This window comes from Hordeum vulgare, chromosome 4H (genome assembly GCF_904849725.1).
Source record: "Hordeum vulgare subsp. vulgare chromosome 4H, MorexV3_pseudomolecules_assembly, whole genome shotgun sequence".
In the NCBI taxonomy this organism is placed as follows: Eukaryota; Viridiplantae; Streptophyta; class Magnoliopsida; order Poales; family Poaceae; genus Hordeum; species Hordeum vulgare.
The window spans coordinates 336893708-336905770 of NC_058521.1; the positions used below are offsets into that span (position 1 = coordinate 336893708).

At 47.3% G+C, this 12063-nt stretch overlaps 1 protein-coding gene across 2 annotated transcripts in view; it reads right to left on the minus strand.

The window, feature by feature from the left end:
* Positions 1-1971: 1971 nt before the first annotated feature.
* Positions 1972-12063, minus strand: part of LOC123448584 (peptidyl-prolyl cis-trans isomerase PASTICCINO1) — a 60651-nt gene continuing 50559 nt past the window's right edge. The window contains exons 16-20 of one of the 2 annotated variants that reach the window (XM_045125537.1): positions 3687-3755; positions 3439-3516; positions 2685-2786; positions 2537-2545; positions 1972-2466 (exon numbers count right to left, since the gene is read on the minus strand). In XM_045125537.1, coding sequence (XP_044981472.1) covers positions 2185-2466; positions 2537-2545; positions 2685-2786; positions 3439-3516; positions 3687-3755 — 540 coding nt within the window. In that variant the 3' untranslated portion in view covers positions 1972-2184. Of the gene's footprint in view, positions 2467-2536; positions 2609-2684; positions 2787-3438; positions 3517-3686; positions 3756-12063 lie in introns of both variants that reach the window. The other variant, XM_045125536.1, reaches the window with a different exon arrangement.

The window sequence follows — 12063 nt, forward strand, 5'->3', positions numbered from 1 at the left end:
AAAGTATGCCCAACGCGCCGACCCAAACGGACGCGCGTCCGCTTTTCGTCAGCATGTCGACCCATTCTCGGCCCGTTTTATAGCCTGGTTTGCGTCGGCGCGGATACGAGACGGACGCGCAGCGCCCGCCTACTCCTCCCCCGAGCCTGTTAGTCGGTGGCACATTGGTCATCCTCTCCCACCCATATTGGCAGCAAACCCTCGCCCGCCTCCTCCACGTCGTCGCCTCCAGCCATTTGTCGGTGTCGACACACCTCCCTCCAACGTCGCCACCTCGCCACCACCACTGTCTTACCGCCGGGACTTCTCCAGGCTAGCCACCTGGTCCAAGGGAGGCATGCGTCACTTCGTCGGCCAGCTCCTTCGACGACGCCCACAAGTTGTTTGACAGTTTGCCAAGGTACAAAATGGACTCCGCCCACGAGTTCATTTTCTACAATTTCCTTTGCGAATACGACGATTCTTCGTCTAATGATAAGGAGGAGATCTTGGTTGTTGTGTTGGTCCATCGCCACCTTAATAGCGAGCGGTCGTTGTTCCGTGGCTCGATCTCGGAATACCTTCCAGCGTTGAAACGTAACCGAGAGGGCGGTCATTTCCTTCTTTGGAAGGACTACTTTGATACAACCAACCCGCTGTTCAAACATCAGAAATTCTGGTGACGTTTCCGTATGGCTAGGCATGTTTTCAACCGTATTAGAGAGGGGGTGGTCGGATACGATAACTATTTCAAGCGCAAAGAGGACGTCCTTGGAAAGATTGGCTTCTCATCTGATTAGAAATGCATTGCAGCCATTTGACTGCTTGTGCACGGAGTGCCCCATGATCTCATAGACTGCATGCACTAGAAGTGGAAGAACTGCCCTACCGCTTGGCATGGGCAGTATAAGGGCCATGTCAGGGCTTGCACTATCATACTTGAGGCCGTGGCCTCACAAGATCTCTGGATCTGACACCTTTTTTCGACATGGCCGGATCACATAATGATATCAGCGTGCTTCAACGCTCGTCGGTGTTTGCAAGGCTTGTGGAAGGCAACACCTCACCGGTGAATGTTACCATCAACGGCCACAACTATGACAAACGATGCTACCTGGCTGACGGTATCTATCTTGAGTGGACCACTATAGTGAAAGACAATCTCCGACTCTGCCGGAGAGAAGAGGAAAAGATTTGCCCAAGAGCAAGAGAGTGCTAGGAGGGGGGGGGGATTTTGCCCAAGAGCAAGAGAGTGCTAGGAAGGACGTCGAGCGTGTCTGGTGTTTTACAATCTCTATGAGGCATCGTTCAGTACCCTGCTAAGACTTGAAGCACAAGCAGTTGTGGGAGGTGATGACAGCTTGTATAATTATGCATAATATGAACATAGAAGATGAACGTCCGGTATGTATATACGATCAAGGGTTTCAGTTTTAATATGAGAATGTTGTGCATGAGCATGAAAAGCGGCAATGTTTGAACAGTTCATCCAATTTCATTATGAAATGCGTGATTGAAACTCACATGCAACTACAGAATGATTTCGTTGAGCATATGTGGACTCATATTGGCAACCAATAGATGTATCTTTTTCATATGTATTTAAGACAATTTAATTTTTATTCTGTTTGTAAAACTATACTTATTTATTTGATTGTGAAACTATGTTATTTTTTATATGTCTGCTTGTCAAATAATACAAAATGTATGTATATTTATTGAAAAAGGATGGCTTGTGGGTCACAGGCGCTCGACACGCTATCAATTTAAATCTTAAACAGAACGGACGCCCAACGGACAACTGTCCAAACGAACAAAAGTGTCGGGGCTGTCCAAACGAACAAAAGTGTCGGCCGTTTGGACCAGCGCGTTAGAGTTGCTCTAACCAGACGTGTGTTACAATGCACAGTTACTAGTGTACAGAAATGGTCACGGTATCTATTTTGCTTCAAGCAAAAGTAAATAAACAAAGTAAAGGAAAGCATACATGACTTCGGTTCAACAATGCTTTAGCAGGCACAAACGGAAATCAATTTTCACTGTTACAACAGCCGGTGCTTCCTCACGATTTTTTATTATCACACCAGTCCATATATGTTGGTACGATTTTCATAATTATTCAAGATTAGTTCTGTATAATTGAGAGCTGTATTTGTGGGGAAAAAATCCTTGTTTACAACTACATCTCTCGTCACTGATGCCTGCTCAGAGTATTGTGCACCTGTTCAGACCAAGGGAGGAGAAAATCCGCCTCGCAGAAGGCCAGATGCGGTCAATAAGTCCTGGCCTCTCTTCATCAAAGACATGATCTGATTCCGAACTCAGAGGACTAGACTTCCCGCTTCCATCTCTATCCCTACTTGTCACTGCCTCACCAGACCCTGCCGTGTCGCCACCATTCTTGGATTCCACACCAACTTCAGATATCTCTCCTGGCTTCTTGTCAAATAGTCCTTTGAACTGCTTCCTTGCCTTCTTTTCAATTTCCTATGTTTGTGCATAAACTGTTAGTTACAAACTTTAAACGCTATGAGTTCATGCATGTGTTGTTGCATACCTGTTCCTTCTGCTTAAGTTTAACAAGGGCCGCTGTAGCATCAGGCTCTGAGGACTTGTCGATGGTTACCATCTAATGAAGCGATGCCATTACATATAGAGTAGGCCTCTACCAATCAAACATGATTCTGAAGCATGGTGCCACTAACCTTCTCAAAATCGTTCTTTGCATCATCAAAGTCCCCACCTAGCATGTATGACATTCCTCGGCGGTAAAGAGCTTTGACATGCACAGGATTTGCATCAAGTACCTGTTCAAACACAAGTAAATCAAAGAACAACAGCAGGATCATGATGTGAACCTTGTGCAAATCCATACTTCCAGAGGCTGATGGATCAGTGAAGCAGACTTGAATGGAGTTCAGGCGGTGAAGTGCAAAATTACAATCCATGAGGGAGTAGAGAAAAACTAAGTCCATTTGGCCTTTAGATCCCGCAACCCGGTCCATCCAGCCTTCACCCAATGGGCCATGTGGCTGTTTTCGTGGTACCACTGTCACGACCTAGATTACGGAGGGGATAGTCGTGGTTGTAGGAGGACAAGGGCAAGGGAGTTTAGGCTTGACGCCTTGGGGATAGACCTGTTCTGGAGTAAAAATGCACCCTTTTCTCTGTTTATTTCTTCAATACCTCATTACTACTCCCTCCATCCCACAATAAGTGTCTCAACTTTGTACTAACTTAGTACAAAGTTGTACTAAGCTTGAGACACTTATTTTCAGACAGAGGGAGTACATGTTAATTGTGTAGCTTTATAGTGCAGCTTGGCAGTAGGCTAGGGAAGACTTGAGCCGACTCAACTAATCAAACAAACTAGACATGGAAACCAATAAAGACCTATCAGACCAGGTCCAGTACCCCATGGCGTGAGAAGTTACGCCCAAGTTCCTTTCAGTGACTTACCTTATTGCATGCTTCAATAGACTTCCTGTACTCACCCATCTTCCGGTAGCAAGCAGCTACATTTAGATGTAGAGAACTCTGCATTTGTAACAACATAAAAGGTTTAACATGTATCAGGAAACAGCAACAAATATATACTACTAAAAGGAGGAGGAATGTGTGTGTGTGTGTGTGGCGGGGGGTGTTATTGTGACCAGTGCATCAATTGGTATGGTAGGAGAAAGCTGGAAAATAGAGTATCATCGTACTCTTGAATTGGCAAAGATTTTCCCCTCTTCATCGTCTTGAGGATGCACGTGGTTATACTCCCTAAGCAACTGCATCAATAGAGGGTAGGGGAACCAAAGTCAGCAAAAACTTTAAGGGCTTTTGGCATGGCTTGTTTCACATCCAAACATTTCTTTTGACAAGCAAAGTAAGTTTTAGCATGGCCTTTCTTTTTCTAACTGGAAAACAGGAGAGGAGCCCCAAAACAAAAGGGTATACTACTATATTAAAAGAAAATGAGCACAAAGATATTCACAGCATATTTACAGAAGCAAAAAAATAATGGACCCAAACAAAAGGGGGGAAACAAACATGGCTTATCCGTGGACACCGGCATGGAATTGCATAATTTGTGCTATCTCACTGAATACGTGGAAAAGCACACAAAATCTCGAACTGAGAAAGAACTCCCAAGCCACACCGTAAAATGCTTTTTGCCATATACTTTGCATCATGTGAGCTAGTTCCGCCAAAATAATAGTCTTAGTACAATGAGGTATCCTGCACTCCAGCACATTTATCCAACAATACGAATTGCAGAATTTGCATGAAGCGCCATGATTAAAATGAGGGTCAATTTATAACTAAGAACCACAATGGCATCCTCATGCCTTGACGTTGGCATAGTTCTGGTGTTATCTCTTGTTTATTGCCAATATCATTTTAATTTATTTACGTTCCACATTTAGATTCAAATAGAAGAATTTGAACACTTCACACAAACCTCAGGCTCCACTGAGAAAACTAGTGGTGTGGAGCACCCTGGGGTCATCACCATGGCTTTGGCTCCATTGCCAATGGACACGCGCATCACATGTACTAAGGTGAATTCCATCCTTTATGCGTGTCTACTTGGTTCTCTCATGGGTGGTATACTACTTGACCTCCTTCCTCATGCATGCAGATTGCAGAGGTTTGAGTTGAGCTTCACGCGAGTCGAGGAGGAGTGCAAGCACAAGAGTACGCCCACACCATCTAATAGCAAAGCTTGGAAGCGGAGACAGAAGAGAGAAGATGGGCAGCTGGAATCCAGTAGCCAGATTATCATGCCTATAGCCAGACAAAAACCTCCTCTGGATTGTTAAGTTTCATGCACTAGCCAACGCAACTAAAAGTCGGAACTGATGGAAAGGGCTAGGCCAGGCAATCCACATATATACTTCAACACCCCCTCTCATGTGTGATTCAGAAAGTCAGCACGTGGATAGACTTAGATGTATGGCTCAAGAGGACTATACATGGACACAAAGGGGGAACATCAATTTTTTTATTAATTGCCAAAGCCAGGACTTGAACTCAAGACCTTGGACCTTGATACCATATTAAACTTCATGCACTAGCCAACACAACCAAAAGTCCAACTGATGGAAAAGGCTATGCAATCCACATATACACTTCAACACCCCCTCTCACGTGACGACTTGACGCGGGAAGCCAGCACGTGAATAGACATAGGTATGGCGCTATGGCTCAAGATGCATATACGTGGACACATAGGGGGGCAGCAGCAATTTTGGATAAATTGCAAAAGCCAACACTTGAACTCCAGACCGTACGCTGTGATATCATGTTAAGCTTCATGCACTAGCCAACGAACCCAAAAGTCCAAATTGTTAGAGTATATATTATATAGCCGTGTACCCTTTTAAGGGGTTTCCTGCATATAGTGTCCCACCTGTACATGTATATATATCGGCCTATGGCCTCATAGTAATACAAGTTGCTTATTCCTAACATGGTATTAGAGCCTAGGTTCTTTTTTTGCACGAACAACTCGTGCTCTTTCCGATCCAATCTTCTCTTCTCGAGTTCTGCTCGATCTCGTGCCCGAGTCCCGCTGGAACTCGAGCTCTCGTCATAAGGAGAGCTTCCCGTCGCTACACCGCCCTCGTCTCCTGCATCGCCGACTGGACGTGCACCCGCTCCCGACGTGCTGCTGCTGATTCCGCGCTGTTCCCGTCGGGGCTTCGTGCTACTGCTGGTGCTGCTCCCGTGATCTTCACTGGCAGTCAGATCCCGTCGTCACGCAGCCTCCGCCGTCCACACCTGCAGCTGCTTCGGGTTTCTGCCAGATCGACCTGTAGCTGCTTCGGGTTTCTGCCAGATCAGGCTTCCTGGTCAAAGCTAGATCCCACAGCCGCCGCTGTCCACACCGGCTGCTCCTTCAGATTTTCTGCTAGATCATGGTCTCCTGGTCAAAGCTAGATCCCGTGCTGTTTCTGCCAGATCGTGGTCTGGTCTTCTGGTCCTCGGTTGCTGCCAGATCTCGTTGGTCTCCTGGTCCAAGCTAGATCCCGTGACGACTGCGCTGGTTCCGCTCCCGTCGTGCTGCTGCTGAGGGCCATATTTAAAAAAAAATCCAAAAAAAAATGTCTGCTACATCGGATTATGTTGTTGTTCCTCGTTGCCCGGTGATTTTTGATGGCTCTAACTACACCGAGTTCGTTGGCTTCATGTGTATTCATATGCGTGGCATCCGCCTATGGGGTGTTCTTTCTGGCGAGGTCTGTTGTCCGCCACGTCCGGTTCCTCCTGTGGCTCCCACTCCGCCGATCCCTCCGGCTCTTCCTACGGATGCTACTCAGGCCGCAAAGGATGCGGCTAAGCTTGCTGATGAGGCCGCTATCCGTGCTTATGATGAGAAGGTTTTGGCTTATGAGAAGGCTCTTCAGACGTATCATGGTGCTCTGTCTGTTTACATCCAGTGGCTTGATGATGATGCTCGTGCTGCCGATGTTCCCACTGCAAGTGTTCTGCCTCAGTTTGCTTCTGAGTTTCTGGGCCTTCCTACTGTATTTGAGATGTGGACCCGCCTTCGTCAGCGCTATGAGCCCTCTGGTGATGCCTTATACCTCTCTGTGGTCCATCAGGAGCATGCTCTTCAGCAGGGTGACTCTACTGTTGATGACTTCTATGCACAGAGTTCTGCTATCTGGCGCCAGCTTGATTCTCTCCGCAGTGCTGGTTGTCGTACTTGCCCCTGTTGCCAGGCTGTCCAGGCCAATTTGGAGTTTCATCGCCTCTACGAGTTCCTGTCTCGGCTCCGTAAAGAGTTTGAGCCCGGTGTGCTCAGTTGTTTGCTCGTGGCCGTATTTCTCTCATGGAGGCGCTTTCTGAGATTCGTGCTGAGGAGACTCGCTTATGTGGTGCTGGTTTGCTGGAGGTTCCCTCTGTGCTCGCTGCTGGGGCTCCTTCTACGCCACCTGCTGCACCGACCCCTTCTCGCTCGAGTGCTCCGCCGCTCTTGCCCACTCCTTCTGGAGGCTCGGGTCGCCCCCGTCCACATTGCGGCTACTGCAACAATGATGGTCATATTGAGTCCCAGTGCTAAACGAAGAGGAAACATCAGCGCAAGGCGCGATCATCCTCTTCAGGGACTTCGTCATCTACCTTGACAGCTTCCGCCATCGCTTTGACTCAGCAGGATATTCTGAGACTTAAGCATCTGCTCGCGGCTTCAGGTTCTTCCTCGACGGGTACTGCTGGTTCTGTGACTGATGCTTCCCGCACTAAGCAACCACCGTCTACACAGTCAGGTACATCCCCATGGGTTATGGACTCTGAAGCTTCTTTTCATGTCTTCTCATTCTTCCACTCTGTCCTCTCTTCGATCGCTTGATTCTCCTGTTTATGTCCTCACTGCTGATGGTACTCCTCTTTCTGTCGTTAGTAGAGGCAATCTTATCACTCCTTATTCTGTTCCTGATATTGCTCATATTCCTCGACTTACCATGAATCTGTTTTCTGCTGGTCAACTTACTCATTCTGGTTGTCGCGTCATCCTTGACGATGACTCTTGTTCTGTCCAGGACCGTCGCACGCACACTCTGGTTCGGACTGGCCCTCGCCACCGTGATTCTCAGGGTCTTTGGGAGTTGGACTGGCTTCATGTTCCTTCCGCTGCCACCACTATCGCCAGCTCCTCCGCTTCAGTCGCCTCCGCTACTGGTTCCTTCCAGCAGTGGCATCATCGACTTGGTCATTTGTGTGGTTCTCGTTTGTCGTCTTTAGTTCGTCGAGGTCTCCAGGGGTCTGTCTCAAGAGATGTGTCTTTAGAGTGTCAGGGTTGTCGTCTTGGCAAGCAGATTCAGTTACCATATTCACATAGTGAGTCAGTGTCTAAGCGTCCTTTTGATTTAGTCCATTCCAATGTATGGGGTCCAGCTCCCTTCGCTTCGAAAGGGGGTCATAAATACTATATTATTTTCATAGATGACTTCTCTCGATACACATGGCTTTATTTCATGACTTCTCGTAGTAGGTGTTGTCTATTTATAAGCGTTTTGCTGCCATCATTCACACTCAGTTCTCTTCACCCATTCGTGTGTTTCATGCTGACTCCGCTGGCGAGTATATCTCTAAGATGTTGTGTGGTGTTCTTGCTGAGCAAGGGACTCTCTCTCAATTCTCGTGTCCTGGTGCTCATGCTCAGAATGGCGTGGCCAAGCGAAAGCATCGTCATCTTCTTGAGACGGCTCGTGCATTGATGATTGCTGCCTCTCTCCCGCCTCATTCTTGGCCTGAAGCCGTCTCCACCTCCACCTATCTCATCAATCTACAGCCTTCCGCTGCTCTACAGGGTGGTGTTCCTTTCAAGCGTCTTTTTGATCGTTCTCCCGATTATTCGATGCTTCGCTTGTTTGGTTGTGTTTGCTATGTTCTTCCTGCCCCTCGCGAACGCACCAAACTGACCGCTCGGTCTGTTGAGTGTGTCTTCTTAGGCTATAGTGATGAGCATAAGGGCTATCGTTGTTGGGATCCTACCGGTCGTCGGACGCGTATCTCTCGGGATATTACTTTCGATGAGTCTCGTCCTTTCTACCCACGCCCATCTTCCTCGACCTTTTCCATGGAGGATATCTCTTTCCTCACTTTTCCTGACACACCTATCACCCCCATCGAGCCTTTGCCTATTCGTTCCGCTCCCTCTGCTTCTCCACCTCTAGTCAATTTGCCGCCACCATCTTCCACGGTCTCCTCGTCTAGCATGTCACCGGATTCTACACCTTCATCTCCGATGACTTCTTCGTCGCCACCCCCCGATTCTACCTTGGCGATTCCTCCTTCCATTGTTCCATCTTTTCCTCAATGTTACACTCGTCGTTCGCGTCCTGTGGATGCCTCTATGGATGTGTCGTCATCCTCGTCTCAGCCTACTTATGGTTTGCGTTCTCGTCCTCGTCTGCCTGTTGATCGCTTTGGATTTTCCACCGCTGGTGCTGCTGTTCTTGAACCAACTTCTTATCGTCAGGCTGTTGCTCATCCTGAATGGCAGTTTGCGATGGCAGAGGAGATTGCTGCTCTTGAACGCACTGGTACGTGGGATCTTGTTTCCCTTCCTCCCGGAGTCCGTCCCATCACTTGTAAGTGCGTCTACAAGGTTAAAACTCGCTCCGATGGTTCTCTTGAGCGTCACAAAACTCGTCTTGTGCCTCGTGGTTTTCAGCAGGAGCATGGTCATGATTATGACGAGACTTTTGCTCCTGTGGCCCATATGACCACTGTTCGTACACTTCTTGACGTGTCCTCTGCACGCCACTGGTCTATATCTCAGCTTGATGTTAAGAATGCCGTTCTTAATGGTGAGCTACGTGAGGAGGTGTACATGCAACCACCACCTGGGTATTCTGTTCCTGATGGCATGGTATGCCGTCTTCGTCGCTCTCTATGGCCTTAAGCAAGCCCCCCGCGCCTGGTTTGAGCGTTTTGCCTCTGTAGTGACTGCCGCTGGTTTTTCAGCAACTGCTCATGATCCAGCATTGTTTATTCACCTTTCTCCTCGTGGTCGGACTCTTCTTCTTCTCTATGTTGATGACATGATCATCACTGGGGATGACCCCAAGTATATTGCCTTTGTAAAGTCCCGTCTTAGTGAGCAGTTTCTTATGTCTGAGCTTGGACCTCTTCGCTACTTTCTTGGCATTGAAGTCTCTTCTACCTATGATGGCTTTTTTATATCCCAGGAAAAGTAAATCCAGGATCTTCTTGCTCGTGCTGCTCTTACTGATGAGCGCACTGTTGAGACTCCCATGGAGCTCAATGTTCACCTCCGTGATACTGATGGTGATCGCCTGACTGACCCGACGCGTTATCGTCATCTTGTTGGCGGTCTTGTCTATCTAGCTGTCACTCGTCTGGATATCTCTTATCCGGTTCATATTCTGAGTCAGTTCGTCTTCGCTCCCACCTCGGTTCACTATAGTCATCTCCTTCGTGTTCTTCGATATCTTTGGGGCACGATCTCTCACCGTCTATTCTTTCCTCGCTCCAGTTCTTTACAGCTTCAGGCCTATTCAGATGCTACGTGGGCTAGTGATCCTTCAGGTCGCCGTTCACTTTCTACTTACTGTGTTTTTCTTAGTGGTTCTCTCATTGCCTGGAAGACGAAGAAACAGATTGCAGTTTCCCATTCGAGTGCAGAGGTTGAGTTGCGAGCGATGGCTCTTTTGATGGCAGAGGTGACTTGGTTACGGTGGTTACTTCAGGATTTTGGTGTTTCTACCACTACACCAACCCTGCTCTTCTCTGACAGTACAGGTGCTATTAGCATTGCGCGCGGTCCTGTGAAGCATGAGCTCACCAAGCATATTGGTGTTGATGCTTTCTATGTGCGCGCTGGTGTGCAGGATCAGGTTATTGCTCTTTAGTATGTGCCTTCCGAGTTACAGTTGGCGGATTTTCTGACGAAGGCCCAGACTAGAGCACAGCATGGCTTCTATATCTCCAAACTCAGTGTTGTTCATCCACCATAAGTTTGAGGGGGGGTGTTAGAGTATATATTATATAGCCGTGTACCCTTTTGTATTTATCCCAATATATAAGGGGTTTCCTGCATATAGTCCCTCACCTGTACATGTATATATATCGGCCTATGGACTCATGGGAATACAAGTTGCTTATTCCTAACACAAATTACGAAAGCCATGACTTGAACTTAAGACCTTACGCTCTGAGACCGTGTTAAGCTTCATGCACAACCAAAAATTGATGTTGCCCACTATGTGTCCATGTATAGGTCCCTTGAGCCATACATCTGAGTCTATTCATGTGTTGACTTCCCGCATCATACATGAGAGGGTGTTGAAGTGTATATGTGGATCGCCTAGCCCTTTTCATCAGTTTGGACTTTTGGTTGCATTGACTAGTGCATGAAGCTTTCAACATGGACCACCGTCTAGCCCTTTGTCAGGCTACCCACGCGAGGCAACATAAGCTAAATTGGTGAAGCCAGACTATCCGGCTCGGAACCTTGACTGTCCGGCTCCTAGAGCGAGCCCTTGGAGCGGCGGCTGTGGAAGCCCTGATCCTAATGAGTTGCAGCGGTCGGACTGTCCGACATGTGCATGCGTGCAAATCTTGCCCACGAGCTAGGTATCCTCTCTCTCATCTCCCCCACTTTCCTCTTTGTGGCTAGGACTATATATACCTTTCCCCCACCTCCTCTCTAGGGTTAGCAAAGCATAAAGTAGATCTTGAGAGAGCATTGCTCCGTGTACCTCCTCTTACTGGATCAAGCCCTCCTGAATCCATTTGGATTACCAAAACCTCCACATCTTTTGGATTGGAGAAGACTATCTCTCAAGACCCTCACATCTCTTAGAGATTGGGGAAGGACTACCCTAGCTATCCTTTATTTTCTTTGTTTTTCTTGGATCTAGATCCACTTCTTGTATTGGCTTGAGATCTGAGGGGTACTTTGTGTGTATTGTGTCCAATTAGCGTTCGAGCGAATTCCTTATTTAACACCGTGCTTAAATTTTATGCCCTATTTGACATCAACAAATGATTTCTTCCCTATCGAACAATGACATGCGCACACACACACGTGTGCTACTGATGCTGCGTGTGTGTGTGCGTGTTGCGTGCGTGTGTGTGTTGTGTGCGTGTGTTTTGTTGTGTTTGTGCGCATGCATGTGTGTGTTGTTGCGTGTGTGATACCGCCGTTGTGTGTGTTTGAGCTACTGCCCTGCTCACATAGACGCCATATGCAGGGTAAAAGGGTCTTTTCAGGTGGATGGAAGTGTCATAAAGGGCATAAAATTTAGACTAGTTGTTAGATAGGGAAGATAAAGTTTTCGGTGTCAAATAAGGAAACAAAATTTAAGATAGTGTTTAATATGGAATTGTTTCTTAGTGTTCTCTTGTGTTTTCTTGTGGATTTGTCCCGTGTTCTTCATGAATCCACCCCAAATCCATCTCCAATTCATGAACATCAGGCCACCCTAGGGCTTGGTCCTATATCAACCAGTTTACTAGATCTCATCAGTTTCAGACAAGAAGGTTTTCCTCAGCACCAACCCTTTTTTGAAGAAATAAACAAAGAAGTGCATGGCGCACTTCTCCAAAAATTCTGAAAAT